At 49.1% G+C, this 21,635-nt stretch overlaps 1 protein-coding gene across 1 annotated transcript; it reads left to right on the forward strand.

The window, feature by feature from the left end:
• Window positions 1-10,587: 10,587 nt before the first annotated feature.
• Window positions 10,588-18,730, forward strand: LOC123039475 (receptor-like serine/threonine-protein kinase SD1-8). The gene is made up of 7 exons (XM_044462626.1): window positions 10,588-11,899; window positions 15,438-15,502; window positions 17,155-17,427; window positions 17,538-17,751; window positions 17,867-18,092; window positions 18,180-18,293; window positions 18,412-18,730. Exons 1-7 carry the CDS (start codon window positions 10,588-10,590, stop codon window positions 18,728-18,730), a joined length of 2,523 nt encoding a protein of 840 aa, XP_044318561.1.
• Window positions 18,731-21,635: the final 2,905 nt, after the last annotated feature.

Consider the following 21,635-nt stretch of genomic DNA (forward strand, 5'->3'; position numbering starts at 1 on the left):
TGGCTCAAAGGAATATGCTCCTCATACAGATAGCCTGAGTTCAAATCTACAGGTCTTGGATCAGTGCCCCTAACCACTTTCAAGTTCACTACATTCTGACCTTTGTTAGCAATATGGTCAAGCATTTCATCCACCTTATCATCATCACAAATTTCATCCATTCATGTAATCCCTACACCAAGATCCCTCACAAAATACATGAAATCATTCAACCCATATCCCTATATCTCTATTAGGGCTACCCAATTATAATATGTTATGTCTTAAATGCAAACTGATCTCTCCAAGTTGTCTCTGTCATGGATGTGCATTCTAACTTCCCAAACATCATCATTCAAACTACACACAAAAAATTAAAATAGCTTTAATTAACAGAGCACTATGTACTGTAAATAACAGAGCAACACCCAATGCATTGTAAATAAAAATGCATAATTCCTAAAACAGAGCACTAAAATAGTGTAAACAACTCTATGATTCCTACAATACAGTACAATAAAGTACACTCTGAAAATCACTGGCAAGTTGTGAAAACCAGTCAACTTCACTGTTAAAAACCACATCATCAACAAATTAATACTCTGCTACCTACTCTGTTGACTACATCATTAACTAACTACTATGTTAACTACTTTGACTCCTACATCATCACCACTACATCATCAACAGAGCACTAAACTACATCATTAACAGGGAGCACTCTGCTGTCGACAAATCAACCACAACTAAATCACAATTAATAGAGCACCAATTAAGAGTGCCAAAAAACATAACCCTGACCCTAGAATTGATCTACAGGAAGATGGAAGAGGGAAGAGAGAAGATGAAACTCACTAGACACCGCCGAATGACGACGCAATCCGGTGGCTCTCCGTTGGATTCTCCTTCACTGCCCTGGCCCAAGATCTTGCCGCCACATATTTGAGACAACGCTGGGGGCTGTGGCTGGGGCTGCTCGTATCCGATGGCCCGCTAGGGTTTGAGCTCCCGCATATATCTCCCTCCAGTGGACCATCGTCTCCAACGCCGGCAGACCCTCCGCATTCGCTGCCTGCACCGCCAGCCGTCACCATGACTGAGAGGAGAGAGTGCGGGGGAGGAAAAGTGAGGGAGAGGAGCGGACCGGGCGGGGAACAGCTAGAAGACTAGCGGCCCGACTCAAACCGGTGCGCTCGCCCAGTGTAATGCCGGCAAACTGCCCTGCCGTGCAAACAGTGCTGCCACGTCGACGGATGCAGGCCCTTGAGGGAGTCCTGGATTAGGGGGTATCCGGACAGCCGGACTGTATACATCGTCTGGACTATTGAAGAGTGAAGATACAAGACTCAAGACTTCAGCCCGTGTCTGGATGGGACTCTCCTTTGCGTGGAAGGCAAGCTTGGCGATCCGGATATTGTGTTTCCTTCCTTGTAACCGACTCCATGTAAACTAGCCCTCTTCGGTGTCTATATAAACTGGAGAGGTTGGTCCTTAGAAGGACGATCACAATTACAATCATACCATCATAGGCTAGCTCTTAGGGTTTATCCTCTACGATCTCGTGGTAGATCTACTCTTGTACTACTGATATCTTCAATATTAATCAAGCAGGAAGTAGGGTTTTACCACCATAGAGAGGGCGTGAACCTAGGTAAACATTGTGTCCCTCCCTTCCTGTTACCATCAGACTAGACGCACAGATCAGGACCCCCTACCCGAGATCCGCCGGTTTTGACACCAACATTGGTGCTTTCATTGAGAGTTCCTCTCATCGCTACAGGGTCTGATGGCGACTTCAATCGTCAACAACACAGTCCAGGGGGAGACTTTTCTCCCCGGACAGATCTTCGTGTTCGGCGGCTTCGCACTGCGGGCCAATTCGCTTGGCCATCTGGAGTAGATTGACAGCTACGCCCCTGGCCACCAGGCCAGGTTCGGAAACTTGAACTACACGGCAGATATTCGCGGAGACTTGATCTTCGACGGATTTGGGCCTGCGCCAGGAGCACCGAACAGTCACGATGAGCACGGCTTCGACCTGCCGTCGGACGATGCTCGGGTTATCACCCCTTCAGTAAAAGCCTCAGATCTAAATCCGTAGCAGGTTGAGTTGACTAAGGACGGAGGGGTGGACCCCGCCCCGCAGGCCGCACACTCACCGGAGGTGGAGTCGAACACAGGTCTCACCTCAATGGAAGCCTGTAACCCCGCCCCCCCAGACTCGTATCCGGTTGTTGGTTCTGGTCCGCACACCCTCGAGCCAGCCGAGCCAGGTTGGGCTCCGGTAATAGATTTTACCACTGCGGATATCTTCCTGCACTCGCCCTTTGGCGACATGCTGAACTCATTAAAGTCTCTCTCGTTGTCAGGAGGCTCTGGGCCGAACTATGTCCGGCTTGAGTGGGAAGCAGACGACGAAGGAATTCGCTGCCCACCCACCACCCACTTCATTGCCACGGTCGATGATTTAACCAACGTGCTTGACTTCGACTTCGAAGACATCGACAGTATGGACGACGATGCAGGAGAAGTACATGAGCCACCACTCACAGGGCGGTGGACGGCCACCTCCTCATATGATATATACATGGTGGACACTCCGAAGGAAACCAATGGCGACGAGGCAACGAAGGATAACCCCTCAGGGAGAAAATCAAAGCATGGGCGTTGTCGGCGCCGCTGCAAGCCCCGCCACAGCAATACCGACCCCAGAGATGAAAGCAATCCGGATGGTGCCGAAGAGGAATACAACCCTGACCAGCCCGCCTTCGAGCATGCCGAACATGAAGATGAGCAGATCAGCCCAGATGAATAGGCGACTGACGGATATCCAGAGGAGGACAACTATATGCCCCCCTCCGAAGACGAGATTAGCCTCGGTGACGACGAGTTCGGCAAGCCCGAGTATACCGTGGAGCAGGAGCGCTTCAAGTGCCGGCTTATTGCCACTGCGAGGAGCCTAAAGAAGAAGCAGCAGCAACTCCAGGCTGATCAAGACCTGCTCACAGATAGATGGACTGAAGTCCTGGCAACCGAGGAATACGGACTCGAGCGCCAAACAGCTGACCGGCCACCCCGTGGCCGGGATAAAATGGGATACCAGCTCGAATACCAGCCCGCACCCCCACGCTAATATACTACGGCCCAGGGCAACAGGCAAGACCTGCAAGATATACTGGAAAACAAAGCAGGATAGCCAAGATTGATCTACGGATCGCGGGGGCGCGCCCCGGCACGCGACGATGACCGTAATGCCAGATACACTATCAATAAGTCCGGCCGGGCTGAACATAGCAACCGAGACCAATTCGAACTGCATAGCCACATAGCCTAGCACAGAGGCGCCGCACACCCCCTCTGCTTCACTTACGAAGTGATGGATCATGAATTCCCAGAAGGGTTCAAACCCGTAAACATAGAATCATATGATGGCACAACAGACCCCATAGTGTGGATCGAAGATTTCCTTCTCCACATTCACATGGCCTACAGAGATGATCTATATGCCATCAAGTATCTTCCCCTTAAGCTCAAAGGACCAGCCCGGCACTGGCTAAACAGCCTGCCAGCAAATTCCATTGGCAGTTGGGAAAACCTGGAAGACGCATTCCTCGACAAGTTCCAGGGCACATATGTGCGACCACCGTACGCCGATGACTTGAGCCACATTACTCAACAGCCCGGCGAGTCAGCCAGGAAATTCTGGACCCGGTTCCTAACTAAAAGAACCAAATAGTCGACTGTCCAGACGCCTAAGCCCTGGCGGCTTTTAAGCATAATATCCGTGATGAGTGGCTCGCTCGACACCTCGTCCAGGAAAAACCCAAGTCCATGGCAGCTCTCACAACATTAATGACCCGCTTTTGCGCGGGCGAGGACAGATGGTTGGCTCGCAGCGGCACCACGCCACATTCCGGCACTTCGGATGTACGCGACAGTAATGGCAAGCTACGACGCAACAGACATAAGCGACGGAACAATGGCGAAAACACTGAAGACACGGCATTAAACGCTGGATTCAGCGGATCCAAGTCCGGTCAGCGGAAGAAGCCATTCAAAAGAAACAATCAGGGACCATCCAGTTTGGACCGTATACTGGAGCGCTCATGCCAAATTCATGGCACCCCGGACAAGCTATCTAACCACACCAACAAAGATTGCTAGGTATTCAAACAGGCCGGCAAAATTAATTCCAAAAACAAGGACAAGGGGCTGCACAGCGATGATGACGAGGAGCCCCAGCATCCGAACACGGGGGGCCAGAAGAAACTCCCCCCCAAGGTGAAAACGGTCAACATGACCTACGCCACTCACATCCCGAAGCAGGAACGGAAGCGAGCACTATGGGATGTCTACGCGATGGAGCCAGTCGCCCCCAAGTTCAACCCATGGTCAGCTTGTCCGATCACCTTTGATCGTAGGGATCATCCTACTAGCATCCATCATGGCGGCTTAGCCGCATTGGTCTTAGACCCAATCATCGATGGGTTCCACCTCACACGAGTCCTTATGGATGGCGGCGGTAGCCTGAACCTGCTTTATCAGGACACAGTGCGCAAAATGGGCATCGACCCCTCAAGGATCAAGCCCACCAAAACCACCTTTAAAGGTGTAATTCCTGGAGTAGAGGCCCGATGTATGGGCTCTATAACATTGGAAGTGGTCTTCGGATCTCCGGACAACTTCCTAAGCGAAGAGTTAATCTTCGATATCGTCCCTTTCCATAGTGGTTACCATGCACTGCTCGGACGAACCGCATTCGTTAGATTCAATGCGGTACCACACTATGCATACCTCAAGCTCAAGATGCCAGGCCCGCGCGGGGTCGTAAGAGTCAACGGAAACATGGGCCACTCTCTCCCTACAGAAGAGCATACTACAGCCCTCGCGGCAGAGGTACAATGCAGCCTCCTCCGGCAAACCACTAATCCGGCGACGACAACCTCAAGCACCATCAAGCGAGTCCGGAGCACCCCGCAACAGGATCATCAGGCACGCCAAGAGCTCGATTAGCAGTCTGGCCTCTGCTTACACCCCATTAAAGCAACATTCGTGCCACACGTACACAATTACGCACTCAAAATACCATGGGCACAGGCGGAGGCGCAGCAGTGTTCAGTCAACAGTGTGGTATCACCGCAACATACCTTCATAGTCTTTCCCTTTTACCTTTTAGGACATTGCTTTAGTGCAGCCTCTTCAGAAGAGCCGGATTGCTGGACTTACATAGGAGATAAAACCAAGGAGGCAACAGGCTTTGCGCACAGAAGGAAAAACCCAGGTGGAATCTATTTACGATCGTTATACCTATTTTATCTATTTGTACGTGACCTGCCCCTGGATAGGACATGTCAAAGAGTCCTATTTATCTCCGCTTAATGCATTCATTGTAAACATACGCTTAAACGTATTATTCATCAATGGGAGATCACATAGAGCGTCAGCTTATCAATCTTATTTGAGCATTTTTTTCTCGCAAAATGTTTATTTGATATTGCATCCGTACACCTTGGTACGTTCAGTTTGCCAGGGGCTTCTGATGGCGCCCCATAATATGGCAAGTGAAGTCCGAACACTTTCAACAGTGCGGCACCCCGAACTTACAGCACTATATGAATCAGCTCCGAATCATGTCTTGGGTATACAGTTGGGATAGCCCGGCTCCCTTGTTTTGGTACCTTACGTTCCGCTATATCGGCAAAGGTAGCGCAGGGAGAACTACTGCGATTGTGTCCCGGTTCTTTCGGACGAGCACCTTAGTAGAGAAAGCCGAAAACTGACCAGCATGATGTGGCGAGAGCTGGTCGCTGTTCGAGAGGTCTTAAAATCCTTAAAGATTTTTCCGCTTTAGGCGATAAATCGGCTTCGTCCAATCTAGGCGTATATAGCGCCCCAATTCGGCCTTCCGGATTCTAGGGGCTTCGCCGAAATTTAAAATTGTAGACTTCTATGGCTAAGTGAAAGTTATAAAGCCGCATAGTCCGATTGCCTTGTTCGCTGCGCCGGACACCACCTTGAGGGACAAAACATTTGCATAAGGAGTGTCCGGGTTTCCACGAACACCCCAGTACTATTACATGGGGGCGGAAGCCGACGAACGGCCTACTTTCAGAATTTTATAAACAGCCGCACAGAAGGTAATATTTTAAATAACAAAAGCGCTACATAGCGCAAGTAACTTCGCCCTTAAATTACAAACATGACAGAAGTGAATTCATTCTAAAATTGTGTCCTTAGTACATTCATCGGCCACGAGACGAGCGCCCTTCATAACGCCATCATAATACTTCTCCGCATAGCGATGCGCCTTGCCCTTCGGCCGCCCGTCCTTCACCAGCTTCTCTGCATCCAGTTTGCCCCAATGCACCTTCGCGCGGGCAAAGGCCCGGCGGGCACCCTCAATGCAAATGGATCGCTTGATGACTTCGAGCCGCAGATAGGCATTCACCATCCGCTTGATCAGGCCGAAGTAGCTAGTCGGCAGGGGCTCACCAGGCCACATCCGGACTATGAAATCTTTCATAGCCGTTTCAGCCGCCCTGTGGAGTTCGACCAACTACTTCAGTTGGTCACTCAGAGGCATTGGATGTTCGGCCCCAGCATACTGGGAACAGAACAACTTCTCCGTTGAGCTCCCCTCATGGGCATGGTAGAACTCCGCGGCATCTAATACACTGCATGGAAAATCTGTAAATGCCCCTGGAGAGCTCCGAACTCGAGTAAGTAAAAGAAACGCCTCCTCCACATGTTTGCTTTGCATAAAGAATTTCTTACCCGCCGCTATCTTTTGGGCCTCCTGGACTTCCTGCTGTGCCTTATCGGCTTCGGCCTTGGCGTCTTTTATACTAACAAGGGCCTTCCCAAGCTCAGCCTCTTTCGCCTTAAGCTCATGCTCCACGGACTCAAACTTTTTGCCGAGCTCCTGGAGCTCTTCTTGTACCTCGCCCACTCTGGCATCTTGCTTCTCGCGCTCTGTGCGTTCCAAGGCCGCCTTGTCTTCATCCTCGGATAGCGCTTTCTTCAGAGAGGCCACTTCGGTGGTGGCCCCTGTTACAAAATCACGACGCTTCGTCATTAGAATAACTAATTTTATATACCCTTCATTATGTGAGAGCGGGGAATTACTCACCTTTGCTGTCTTCGAGCTGCCTCGTCATGAAGTCGAGCTCTCACTGCGGCTACTCCAGATCCTGTTTTAGTCTGGCGATCTCGGCTATGCGGACAAGAGAGGCAAGCAACACAACCTGCTTATTCACATTAACACTTATTATTAGACTCCTGCGGATTATAATTGACCCTCCGTTTGGTTTTTCTTTCCGAACACCAAACAGAGTATCAGGGGCTACTACCTATCGGGTGGTAATTTCACATATTTTTTACTTACCTCAAAGCCTGTCAGGAGGCTGGTGCAAGCTTCGGTTAGCCCGCTCTTGGCGGACGAAACCTTTTGAATCACCGCACTCATAAGAGTATGGTGCTCTTCATCCATGGAAGCGCCGCGAAGCGCTTCCAACAGACAATCCGGCGCCTCGGTTGCAATGGAAGTCCTCGACACAGACGGCTCGCCCTCCCTAACGAGGGGCTGCCCACCTGAGTCCGGAACCACTAAAGGCTCCGGGACAGTGTTCGGCTGAGAGCCCGGCCTACTGTGGCTCTCACCGACACGATCCGCGGGGATCTTGAACCCCGCGTGTCTGACATCTGGAATTCCGCCTTGGGGCATCTCCAGAATCACCTCCCCCCGCTCTGGAAGCCTTCGGGACAACACCTCCGTGTCTCCGCGGGTTGAGGAGTGGTGGCCGTCGGGAGCGAGTTCATCTCGGAATCGCTCAGGGATCCATCCGAAGAAGATACCTCGGGATGAACCCTGGCCGGACTGCATATACGTTCGGCGTTATAAAAAGACTGTGAAGTAAGGTCATTACAGGGTGCAGATACTTACGATCGCGCTAGGGGCTTCCCCCTGGGCAGCCACCCCTCCTCGCTATGGACGGCCATGGCAGAGTAGTCCAGAAGGGACACCTTTCCCTTCTTGGACGACCCAGCCCCCCCCCCCCCTCCGGGGCAGCTTTCCTCTTTTTCTCCTCCCCAGTGCGGGAAGGTAGAGTTTCTTCTTGCTTCCCCCGCCTCCGCGGGAGGAATCTGTCTTGTCGTCATCAGACGACGTGGGTATGACGGCCTTGCACCGAGGGCCTCTTTCGGCCCCCTGGTCCGCCTTCTCGGGCCCCTCACCCTCTCCGGGTGGGGCGGTCCCTTCTTCTTCTTCCGCCCCTTCGGGGGAGGAGTGTGCCTCTTCGTCTTTGGACGAGGCTTCTGGTGCAACCTTATGTCGGAGACCCTTTCGGATCCCAGGGCCCTTCTTATTGGCCTTCTTCTCTGGCACCTTGTAGGGCACCGAGACCAGCATCTCCATCAAGAGATCATTAGCTGGGCTTTCTGGCAGCGGAGCCGGACAGTCAATCTGGTCCGCTATCTCCACATAATCCTGAACAAATATGCACAATTACTTAAGGCTCCCCCATGAATATATTGGGAAGAACCGAATCCGGTGGTAGCCTGAGAACTGACCTGACTAGGAGGCTGCGCGGCGTGGAGCCCACGGTCCTGGGATGCGGGAGGAGGTACTTCAGACGCCATGAACAACGCCTTCCACGTGTTTTTGTGCTTCATGCCGTAGAGCCTCTAAAGCATCTGGTGTTCGGCCGGGACGAACTCCCACAGATTCAATGCACGACGGTCATTAGGAGCCCAGTAGGTCTTGTACTTGCGCCACTTCTTCCTCTGTTTAGGGTCATTGGAGACGACCTGATTCATGGCCCAGCGAAGGGTGTCAACTGCCATCGCGCCCTTGGCTGGGTCAGGAATCAGCGTCTTCAGCTCATCTTGAGTGGCCTTCATGAGCACAACATTGGATTCGTTCTGCATGTCCGGCATGGAGCCGAAGTTCAAGCACACCTCCATGGTGTTCTCGAACTTGGTCCGGTCACCAGCCGTCCACCCGAGGAAGAAGGCCCTCCAGCCAATACCCCAAGGGAAGGGGTTGCCGTTGGAGCTGGAGCTAGAGCTCATGGCGATGGGGAGGAGGAAGGTTGACAGTGAGAGAAGAGCGGGGGTGGGTAAATAGTGGTGGGCAGGGTGAGTAAATATATGAGGGTGGAGAGGAGGAGAAGAGTGACAGTCATGCCGTTTTAACTACAAACTCTTGAATTAGCCATGAACTCTGTGCAATGCCTGACTCCATGACTTGTGTGCAGATCGAGGATAGCAATGAGATGGGCACGAAGGTGCTCCCGACCGTTGACAGCAAGGGCAAGCAGCCCCTACACCCAATGCCTGACGAGGTTGAGCTGCCGCCCACCACCGAGGAAGACCCGAAGACGCCTGAGGGTGGCGACGACGAGGGCATGGATGAGCCCCCTAGCAACAAGCGCCGCAACTACGACCACTACCATCAGGAGGATGGCCCAACTCACTTCTGCAAGGTCATCCTTGCACCGAAGGTTGAGTGCATTCCCATGCCCCTGGACTTCACCAAGCACTTCGTCGCGGTGCCGACGGAGTTCAAACTCAGGATCAACACTGGCTGCTCCTGGAAGGTGACGGTCAAGCTGATGAACGGCAGGGTGACCCTGGATCAGGGTTGGGCCACCTACGTAGCCGTTCATCAGATCAAGATCGGCTACATGGTGACGTTCAAGCTCCTCACTCCCGACACCCTCAAGGTCATCATCTTCGACGACGATGGCATTGAGGTCGTCAACAAGTGCGGGAAGCACGACGAAGCCTTCGCCGCCAAGGATTAGGGCCGGGGCACCTCCATTTTAATTACTATCGAGTCTGCTTTGAACTGTTTATGGTTTATGTGTTGAACTGTCATATCTGCGGTACTGCTTATATCTGAATTATGCTAGTTGATGCTTTGTTTATACTCTGTTGTGCTTATGATGTGTGCTGCTGAAGTGTGGTGGTAACCTCACCAACTAGCCAAAAAGGTTACCACACATCAGGCCTTGCATACAACCAAACACTATGTCTTGGATTTGTGGACTAACATGCAGGCAATCAAACACCAGACAATGTGGTTTAGCACATGCAGGTAAGAGGGCATCCAGGCAACCAAACAACATGCATATGGTGCATTTGAGGCTGCATTTGCATAGCCAGGTTGGGTGAAGAAGTGTATGCAATGCGGGTACTGTGGCGCACGGCAACCAAACACGCCCCTTGTTCTTTGACAATTTCAAACCTCTACCAGGTGCTTCTCAGCCTGGTTGTCGGTTGAGTTGTAGCATGTATTTTAAACACTAATTCTGACATTGTAATGCCCGTTTGATTCTGGATTAAGATTAGTGTTTTATATATTTAATTAAACCACAAAGCCGCAATGACATCAGCACATACGAGAGCAAAATCGACACCGTGTGGATGTATACTTGATATTATCACTCTCATCTTGCAACCTGAGAATGGATGGGGATCTCGCAAGGACTGATTGTTTGTCAGTTTGCGGACATGACTTTCCGGCGCCAGCCTACAAAAGCCCGGTGGGCGGTTGCGCTAGAGCCGGTGACCTATCTTTGCCTTCAACCATACTCGTAATAAGTCGTAATGGAAGTAACCAGAGACCATCTCGGTCTTACTCTTCCCCTGTTCCTCTTCCTGCTCCTCTCTCCGGGAGCCTTGGTAACCGGTGTATCCGATCTGCTCAACGAGGGCAGCAACATCACCGACGGCAACACGCTGGTCTCAGCCGGAGGGTCGTTCATCCTGGGCTTCTTCTCTCCCGGGGTGTCCACCAACAGATACCTCGGGATATGGTTCTCCGTGTCCAACACCACCGTCTGCTGGGTGGCGAACCGTGAAAGGCCCCTGAACAGCACGGCGGGGGTTCTGGTGTTCAGCGACACCGGAAACCTTCTCCTGCTCGATGGCTCAGGCCAGACCGTATGGACATCCAACTCCACCACGACGGCAGCTCCTAGGGTTGCGCAGCTTCTTGAATCTGGCAACCGGGTCATCCGTGAACAAGCCGGCCACACCACCGTGTGGCAATCGTTCGATTATCTGTCTGACACGCTGCTTCCTGGTATGAAGATGGGCAAGAACCGATGGACAGGGTCCGAGTGGTACCTCTCGTCGTGGCGCTCAGCCGACGACCCGTCTCCGGCCTATCGGTTCGTCACGGAGGTGAACGGGCTACCGGACAACACCCTGTGGGACGGGAGCACCAAAGTCTACCGCACAGGGCCCTGGAACGGACTACGGTTCAGCGGCACCACGGAGGCCGCGAGCTACACCAACATGTTCAAGTTCGTCGTCAACATCAACGACGGGGAGGTAACCTTCGGGTACACGGCGACACCCGGCACGCCCCCTTCCCGCATCGTGGCGACGTCCACCGGCTTTGTCAAGCGGCTGGTATGGGAGGCGAGCACGCAACGATGGGAGACCTTCTTGAAGGGGCCGAGGGACGTATGCGACGACTACGCCATGTGCGGGCCGTTCGGCCTCTGCAACGCCAACGCTCCTTCCACGTCCTTCTGCAGCTGTCCCAGGGGCTTCACCCCCGCGTCCCCCGCTGAGTGGGACCTGAGGGAGAACGCAGATGGATGCCAGCGAAGTGCGGCGCTAGACTGCGCCCAAGGGAACGGGAGCGCCAGCACCAGCAGCACGGACGGGTTCATGGTGCTCCAGGGCGTGAAGCTCCCCGACACGTTCAACGCGTCGGTGGATGCGAGCGCGACGATGGAGGAGTGCAGGGCCAGGTGCTTCGACAACTGCTCCTGCGTGGCATATGCCCCCGCTGATATCCGGGTAGGCGCAGTCGCTGGGTGCATCATCTGGACAGGATACATCACCGACCTACGCTACGTGGATGGAGGGCAGGATCTGTACATGAGGCTGCCAAAGTCTGAACTAGGTGCGTACAACCTCCTCTCTCTCTCTCTCTCTCTCTTTCTCTCTCTCTCTCTCTCTCTCTCACTCACACGCACACACACACACACACCAGAAAACAACAGTTTCAATCATAGTGGGTGGTTAAATAATTTTGCTTCACAGAAGTGAAATACTAGTGGTCGGTCAGCAACTCAACATTTGTGTAAGAGCATCTACAGCTGGGCTCCCCACCTCCCCTGTACCCCGGGCGACAACCCGATCCCTAACTGATAAAAAACCCGAACCAAACGGACGCCTCATACCCCCCAGCCCCCCCCCCCACCCACCCCAAACACCCGGGCGGGCGGCTCGGTCACTGACAGGCCAAAAAAACCGACCTAGAAGGACGCCTAATAACAGCCCAAAATGCCCGGGCAGGCGGTCCGATCACTGACCGGTGAAAAAACCTGACCTAGATGAATGCCTCATACCGGTCCCAAACGCCCAGGCTGATCGGCACCCCTCATATCCAGCCCAAATATGGAGTGGATATGGGGAGGCATGGGCGCTCCGCCACATCGAATCCGATCTATGCTAGACCACCCTGCTCCCACATATGTAGAAATATATGAGGCACTGAAGTTGGATAACCTCGTTGCTAGTAGGGAAGAAGAATGAGATCCAATTCAAAGTCAAGGATCTTTCTCATCCGCTCCCCAAAGCAAACCCTAATCACTCCACTCCACTCCACTTCACTTCATGTGCAAGCTCCCTTCTGATGATTTCCAGCCCTCTTCGGTATGCCAGGTAGTGGATCCGACTCTGACGATTGCCGATCCGTCGACTGGGGTGTCCTCCCATGCGTGTCGGGGGAGTCTATGGCCGTCCGCCGCTCCTGGGAGGAGTGCATCCAACCGATGTTGAAGTCTGTCTGCCGCGAATCCATTGCGACAGCGCAACTAGCGCTCAAATCCGGCAGTGCTGGAAGCTCGAGGTCTGCCTACGACTCCATCTCCGGTCCACCGGATTATGAGTGCTATAGGGATTGGTGCGTTCGCCGTAACAATTAGAGGGCGTGGGAGAGAGAGGCCTAGCTCGCTGCCGATGTGGCGGAGGTGGAGCGTGCGCTGTCGCGAAAGAGAAAGCTATCCGTTCACGCATCCTCAGAAGTAGCAGAGGAGGAATACTTGTGCCCTTGCCGGAGAGCAAGCTCGGATGGTTCATGCCATGACTGGGCTACCCCGAAGAGGAGGAAGAGAACAGTGATAGGGCAGACAACTCCGACAATGAGATTTATTGCATATTCGACCATTACTTTCGCGAAAAGAAGCCAAGGGCGCCAGGAAGGGCAACTATGAATGATCTTTGTCCATGGCTTAGTATGTAGATAGAATATGCCTAATTTGGTAAGCCAATGGCATGTTTCGATATAGTAGCTGGGCGTCCGGCTGTATCGAACTTCACGATGCATGTGTAATATGGATTTAGGGTTTGCTAATTGAGGTATATGGATTTGGGGTTTGCTAACTGAGTTATATGGATTTGGGGTTTGCTAATTGATGTACATGAACGTGGAGACGAAGATTTGAGGTGTGACGTACTGCCCCGAAAATGCGTCTGGTAGCGTCCATTGACGTTGAAGGGTATCCGGGTGTAGATGCTGAGCATGTTTGATAATATAAGCCAACTGTTGGTTGTAGAATGTTGTTATGTCATCAATAGTAAATAATAGCGAACGTTTATAGCAATTAGCTACAAGTAACTACTTATACTATTTATTAATACATGACCCATCTCAAGCAAGAGTTTCTCTTAGCCCGTTCTACATCAATTCTTGGAGCATCCCTGGCACATCCCGTGAAAGGCCGCAGCCATTATAATAGCTACTAGTTTTCGGTTATTGTCAAGAAAACTGACCCGAATAGATCCTGGATATTTGGTCAAATCGTAAAAAAGTTTAGCATTCCCCTGATATGACAGCCCAACTGCCTCATATCTTCATTTTTCGAGGCCTTTTTTCGAGCTCCCACTAAACTAGAAAATGATTGGCGGGAGGGAAGTTTCAGGAGCAACCGCTTTCGCTCATGCGCCTCTGCCGCCGCTAGCCTCGCCGGCAGCTCACTGTAGCACCTCCCTCGGCCGGCGATGCGTTGCCATGGAGCAACCGGAGCCTCCTATAGCTCTGAGGTCGCGCCTCCGGAATCGAGTCTGCATCCACCCCTACCTCCCGTAGCCACGACCACAAGCGCGACACTGGAGTGTGTGGAGGACGTGGTGTGTGTGTGCGCCGACCGCCGTCTGCCGTGGCCAGGCCGTCCTGGAGGGTCACCGCGTGCGTGGAGTATGCCGTCTTTGAGGGCCACTGCATGCATTGGGTGCATAGTTATGGATGCCTACCGCGCGCGTGGAGTGGGGGGTCGACCGCCGTGTGTCATGAAGGACCACTGCGCCGAGCATTGGGTGGCCTGGGGGTGTCCAGTGACAAGGTGGGCTGCGGCCAGGGACCTAATTGTTATTTGGTTTTTGTTTTGAGGGTTCTTTGTGCTATTTTTCAAGGACCATGTTGTAAATTTAACTACTAACAAGTGGGTTCCACATCTGACCTAAAGCAATTTTATGGTATCTGTTCTGACACAACACCTGCCATACTGTAAAACATTTTGCAGTATACTGTAAATAGATTTTGCGGTATGACAATTTGGGGTATGTGCTAGAGTTGCTCTTCATCTAAATGCGTTCTCTTCTATTACCTCTTCTCTTCCTTTCAATTAAGAAAAAAAGTTATGTTATTTTACAGAAAAATCCCTGATGTTTCTATATATAGGACATAGGTATTCTTTCTTCCTCATGTTATTTTACAGAAAAATCCCTGATGTTTCTATTAATCAATCCACATGCTAGTTTTAATTCAGATTTTTATTTTTGCAAAAAAAAACCATGATGTTTCTGATAATCATGCCACATATTAAACTTAAGTCAGATTTTTGCTTTTGCGGGATAGCCCCTGATATTTGGGTTAATCAACCCGCAATACAAATCAAATGCTTTTTAAAAATATACATGTTTTTTAAATCCAAATTCCAACTTTAACATGTTATATATAGAATTTTATTATAAAAATATGTAGAATTTGAATATGATATTATTTTACCCGCTATTTAGGGTGCAACCTTAATCAATAGTGCATGATACGTCTTTCTTTCATAACGGTGTCGATCTGAATTGAAAACACAAGCAAAACCAGGATTGAAGACAAAAGAAACCACCTATAACCATGCATGCAAGCATCGCCAAAACCTCATAGAAAAAGCAGATTTCTCATCTTACGCCGAGAGAGTGACGCCTTAGGATTGACAACATTCAAATAAGTTCTGATTGTGTGAGCACTGAACCATCGTCGGCGAGGGTGGGAAGAAGGATAAGTATACAGATGAAAAGCTATGTGTTAAAATAAAGGATGTTGACCTATTGAAGTTTTGAGTCATGATTACTGGATTAGGAGAGTGGTATTTTTTTTCCTGATGCAACACATGGGCTCTTTTGTTAATACTCGTTCTAACGCGAAACTACTTTGCTCGCAGGTGATGCACCACATCATTCGTTTCCATATGCGATGGCTATTGGTGGAGCTCTAGCCTTCCTTGTCGTATGTCTGTTGATCATAGTTGCGGTCTCGAGATATGGGGGGCGGCGACAAAACAATTCACCTATAGGTACAGTTTAAATGCTTCTCCTATGCGCGAATTTGCTCGTGTTCATACACACAACTACACAGACACAACTACACACATATAGGGAAAATACATACTACTATCGGGTATAGTTACACCCATATAACTCCGATCTTTGCACTTGATTAGTGCAAGAAGTCATTTTTGTGTGAAATCAAAGACATATATTATTAATTAATGAAAACTGCATTTGTGTCTTTTTAGTTACTAAGATCCCTTGAATTCCTTGCCTTTGGTGGCTCGGGGCTGTGGGGTACGTTGTTGGGCCCATTGATCAGTGTGTTTTATGTAGATAAATATATTATTGTGTCTCTCAACTACAAAGTATATATATATTATATTCTTTTCATTTCTTTTTGTCCGCATCTAGACTTTGCCTTAAGTCAAACTCACTGTAAGTTTGACCAAGTTTCTAGAAAACAATTAACATTCATAATACAAAGTCAATATCATTAGATTATGAGGGAACATTTTTTCATACCATAACTATTTTGTATTTTAGATGTTGATATTTTTAAATATAAACTTGATCAAACTTTACAAAGTTTGACCGTAAACAAACCTAATACACGGAGCAAAAAGAAACATAAGGAGTATATGAGAACACTCAGTGGCGGAGCCAGCACCCGGCGAGCTGGGGCAGCTGCCCGGGCTCCCATGCTGCATGTCCATGGAATGTAGTAGAGAAAATTAGATTAGTGGAGAGTTTGCTTGGGCAAAACCTTATTAACATGGTCGCACGTCAATCTTGCCCAGGCTCTAAACTTGAGCTAGCTCCGCCACTGAGAACACTATTGTGGTTCCCATTTTCCCGCTAGCTGCCAACGACATCACATGCCTTAAAGAAGAATAACCTACTATATAGTTGAACTGAAGATGGGCATGGTGTTTTCGCTCTCGGGAGCATTTCTTCATGTAGCATCTAACTCGTTAAGATTAGAATTTCATCAATGAAAAAACAAAGTTAAGTAGCTGAGAAATGCGAAAAAATTGCCGTCCAACTTGTTTTGTCTTTTGCACGGGGTATCCTATATTCTTCAAAAGTTCATCATCACTATAAACAATTCTCAAACTGCAGCCATCCACCTCACCAACTGTGCCATGTCGGCATCCACTAGCACTATTTTTGAGACATGCACCACATCCATGGCATTTAATTCCCAAAACATTCACTCTCTCATCTCACCAAGTCATGCATGTCTGCCACATCATAATTTGTCATTAGCATGCCATCTTATTCATGTGGTATACAAAATTAACTAGAATTGGTGGTAGGTATTGATTGTTATGATGGATTAAAGAGTGAGAATATGAAATGAGGAAGGCAATACGTGCATACAAGTATTCGATGGTGTGTTGTCCATTTGTAAATACTAAAATATTTTTTCTTATAAAGCTCTACAATGCTACAAGACCTTTCGAAGATACGTTAATGCAAATTAATAAAAAGGAATTAGAATTTTTTTTTAGAAAATCCCTTGAACCATTAAATTGCTAACTTATCAAAACGACGGTTATGATGCAGTGATAATATATCATACCTACATGTCTCTTAGTGTTTCCGCAGCAACGCGTGGAAAATTGTCTAGTTTTGTACTACATCTCACATGGTCAGAGTCTTTCAGATGCTAACACCCCCGCTGGTAGTCGTCGAGATCCTGCTTCGACTATCGGGTCGGTCCCTGAAGCTGATCCGCCGACTATCATGGAAGCCACGGAAGAATTTTCCGAAGCCGGCATATGTGTCCCTCCAGTTGATCTGCCTTCTATAAAGGCGGCCACAAACGATTTTTCTGATAGCAATATCATCGGCAAAGGCGGATTTGGCGTTGTTTACACGGTATGTTCTTTCTTTAATTCTTCTATACATATACTAGTATTACTCCTCCATTGTAAGTTGTGATATTTTTATTGGTTGGCTTGACTGTATTTCTGTTGCACAATCATCAGGCACTACTAAATGGTGTTATCGTCGCTGTAAAGAGACTCAAACCATCTGGCCTTACCGAAAAAGGCAAGAAGGACTTCACAAGAGAAGTGGAAGTGATGTCAACGGTCACACATAATAATCTGGTGAAACTAGTTTCCTATTGCCAGGAAGAGGACGAGTGGATACTAGTCTACGAGTACATGCCCAACAAAAGTTTGAGCCCCTACATATTTGGTACTACTCAATACTCACTTAAACACACAATTGTGTTAGACTACATATGTTTATTTTGCTAATTCTTTCGTCTGTGGGTTGGCCCATGGACCTATTAATTTGTACTAATTGACAGGAGAAAACTCATCACCCGGTCCATCATTGACTTGGGTTCAAAGGCTAGAGATAATCCATGGTGTTGCGGTAGGTGTTGAGTACCTTCACAACAAGGAAGTCATCCACAGAGATCTTAAGTTGTCGAACATACTCTTGGATCACGAGTTAAAGCCTAAGATAGCGGACTTCGGCACCGCAAAGCTATTTATTGATGATCAGACGAACCCAACAGTAGTACAGACACCGTATGGTTTAAACATACAATTTGAAATGCTCCCTTGTTTTTCTACATTTAAGATTTCAGCCGACTGACATGTCTGTGATTTATGAAGGGGGTACATTGCTCCAGAGTATGCAAGGGAAGCCTACCTGACGCTCAAGTGTGACGTATACAGTTTTGGAGTGGTCTTGCTAGAGATAGTCTCTGGCAAAAAGAACGTAAAAAAGTTTCTTCTTGATGTAAGTACTATACAGTGTTACAACAAACAAACAAACAAAAACCAAAGTTTTAATTCAATTACAGTTCACACCACATTGTTGAATGAAATTTCCTGTATCTAAAAGAATGTCTTATGTGCGTTTGTTGCAGGCGTGGGGGTTCTGGAACAAAGGGAAAATCAAGGCCCTTCTTGATTCGCAAGTGGCTGAACCTAACCAACAGCTCTCATTGGAACTATCCAGGGTTATCCAGATCGGGCTTCTCTGCGTGCAACCAATGCCCGATGACAGGCCTAGCATGCCAGAGGTGGTCGTAATGCTAACGGACAGCAGTTCAGGGCTGGCTAAGCCCAAGAAGCACGTGGTCGGCCCTGGTCAAGCAACCGGATACCCACAGGCATCGAACTGTTCTCTTGCACATTGTCTCTGTTTAGAACAGAGATGAATGAGAGGGGGGGGGGGGGGGGGGGGGGGGGTGTTGGTTTGTGGACCGGGTCCTTTCGGATTGAATGCTTCAGTTGTTTAAACATATTGTCCATTTCAGTAATAGGGCATCTACAATGGTTAATAAAACAATCTTATCTTAAGACTTGCATATAGTTTAAAGATGACAATAAAAGTATGTCTACAATGTGTTATCTTTTAGCGTTTAATAACTAGGTATTCTTAAAAACATGATGAGACATATTGTGTTAAGAGATCATCTCTTAAATAAGAGAAGACAAACTTTTCCTTATGATTTCTTTCTCCTCCACCTCAACGTTTATCCTATGTGACACTTCTAATATAGCACCATTGTACATGCCCATAGCTATATGTCACAATGACAGTTGTCTATACATACATCTAGGACACGTCTTGCTTGCGAGAGCTCGGGAGGAAACAACCTTTTTTTAAGAAAGGTTTTATCTGTCTCATCTCTCGCGGACTGAAAAAGAAAGGGAAATGATATCTTGCGAACGTTGTGCCTGCTGAATGATCAGACGCATGAATTTGATGTGGAAAAAATGCCATATCACGGATTCGCTGTTTTAGGAGAGTTCGTTGGGAGCAACTCGAGTGCAAACGGCTCACTCGCTCACCTTGTACAGCACACATGTCATAATTCCCCACCTACCCGTCGTCTTTCTCAAATGCCTCGTCGCAATTCCACCACACCCATTGCTCGCCGGCTCCGTCGACACTGCACGCTACTCTCTTTGTTGGGCAACGGGGAGCGCATACCGGTGGAGGCAGAAAGAAGCGGCAACAGTAGTGCGAATCAGGATGGAGGAGTTGTTTGTCGAGGTTGGGGTTCATGGCACCTGCCCCGGTCTAGTCAGGGGGCACGTGTAAGGGTATATTTCTCCCTAAGTGATTTTGGTGATTGATAACAATGCATTTACGGACTAATCGTTTGCATTGAGCATTTTAGGTACCTCATGTATAGGCACAAGACGATTGCGTGCCCCTCGGAGATCTTTCGAAGACGGCGTTTCTCTATGTTTCCTTTTGGTGGATTTGAGTCATAGGAAAGCCGTACTATTAAGAGGGGGTCCGCTTCAGAAAGGTTAGGGTGGAATCATCACATACATGTCTGTTCCTTTGCACCACCTTTCCGTTACCTCTTTGGAGCTCCGAGCTGTTATCCGTGTCTTTGCAAAATGAACGTCTTCAAGTGGTAGTGTGCTGTGGCGCGCGATAGTACTGCTCAAGGGACCAGTAGTACCGCTCGAGGATGCGGTAGTACAGCTCCTAGAATGCGGTAGTACCGTGATCTCTGGTTCAACACTGCTACTCACGAGGAAGTAGGGGCAGATGTAATTTTTTACATCCGCGCCCTGTGCGGTACTACCACTCCCTGGATGCGGTAATACCGCGTTGGACTTTTGCACCGATCTAAATTCAATGGAAGTAGTCACGGATGTAATTTTATTCTTCCGTGCCTTTCCAGGCCAGTCAAACCCTGCCTTGCGGTAGTACCGCAAGGGCGCACAGTAGTACCGATCCGGCGGTTCTATCGCTCACAGCGTCAACACAAAAGGGCCTCTTCTGGTGTCTGCCATGGGTGCGGTAGTACCGCACCGCCTTGCGGTAGTACCGCTTGTCTGGTGCGGTAGTACCGCATGTCACGGGCTGGTTAAGTGGATAACTGTTAGATTTGTCCCGTGACTATAAAAGGGGAGTCTTATTCTCCGAGTTGACTACCTATTCTACCTCTAAGCTCCATTGATGCTCTAAGCTCCATTTTCGCCCGATCTCTCTCCCTAGCCAATCAAACTTGTTGATTCTCTAGGGATTGGTTGAGAAGGCCTCGATCTACACTTCCACCAAGAGAAATTTGATTCCCCCCACTAATCCCTTTCGGATCTTGTTACTCTTGGGTGTTTGAGCACCCTAGACGGTTGAGGTCACCGCGGAGCCATAGTCCATTGTGGTGAAGCTTTATGGTGTCGTTGGGAGCCTTCAATTCAGTTGTGGAGATTGCCCCAACCTTGTTTGTAAAGGTTCGGTCGCTGCCTATAAGGGCACAAATAGTGGAATCACGGCATCTCGCATTGTGTGAGGGCGTGAGGAGAATACGGTGGCCCTATTGGCTTCTTGGGGAGCATTGTGCCTCCACACCGCTCCAACGGAAACGTACTTCCCCTCAAAGGAAGGAACTTCGGTAACACATACTCGTCTCCATCGGTTCCACTTTTGGTTATCTCTCACCTTTACTTGTGCAAGCTATATTATGATACATCCTTTGTTTGCTTGTGTGCTTATTGTTGTTGCATCATATAGGTTGATCACCTAGTTGCATATCTAGACAACCTACTTTGATGCAAAGTTTACTTTGGTAAAGAAAAGCTAAAAATTGTTAGTTGCCTATTCACCCCCCCCTCTAGTCAACTATACCGTCCAAAGAGTATGGTTGACACCATAGACAGTGAGGAGGAGCACCCTGGTGTGAATCCTTCTTCATCTACGGCCGATGGGGGATCCCCGGTCTCACGCGAGGAATTCAATGTGGCTTTGGACACATTGAAAACCTCCATGACGACCGAGGTCAAAGGCATATTTAAAGAGTTTCTTGATGGCCTTAAATTATCCACCGCACCTTTGGAAGTGGCTGCTCCCACTAACAAGGTGGCGGATGTTAACTCCGATAAGGGGGAAGCTTCTTGTGATAAAGTTCCTTTATCTAGTGGTAGAAATGGTAGTGGCATCTTTGCCCAAGTTGAACCTCCACTTACTTATGGAGGACCGGTTCCCTCCACTCATTTGAATCATGTTGGTCCTCCTCCTAAGATTGTGAAAATGAGGATTTTAACTCTTGGATCTATCGCTTTAGACGTCATTTAAACCATGTTAATACTAATCTTTGG

The sequence above is a fragment of the Triticum aestivum genome, chromosome 2B (assembly GCF_018294505.1).
Source record: "Triticum aestivum cultivar Chinese Spring chromosome 2B, IWGSC CS RefSeq v2.1, whole genome shotgun sequence".
Classification (NCBI taxonomy): domain Eukaryota; kingdom Viridiplantae; phylum Streptophyta; class Magnoliopsida; order Poales; family Poaceae; genus Triticum; species Triticum aestivum.

What these genes read in the sequence shown, in the direction of transcription:
- LOC123039475 (XM_044462626.1), top strand. Translation starts at nt 10,588, where the DNA reads ATGGAAGTAACCAGAGACCATCTCGGTCTTACTCTTCCCCTGTTCCTC. An exon ending in GCTGCCAAAGTCTGAACTAG is followed by an intron (nt 11,900 to 15,437) that starts GTGCGTACAACC and finishes CTTTGCTCGCAG; the next exon opens with GTGATGCACCACATCATTCG. An exon ending in GGCAAAAAGAACGTAAAAAA is followed by an intron (nt 18,294 to 18,411) that starts GTTTCTTCTTGA and finishes TGTATCTAAAAG; the next exon opens with AATGTCTTATGTGCGTTTGT.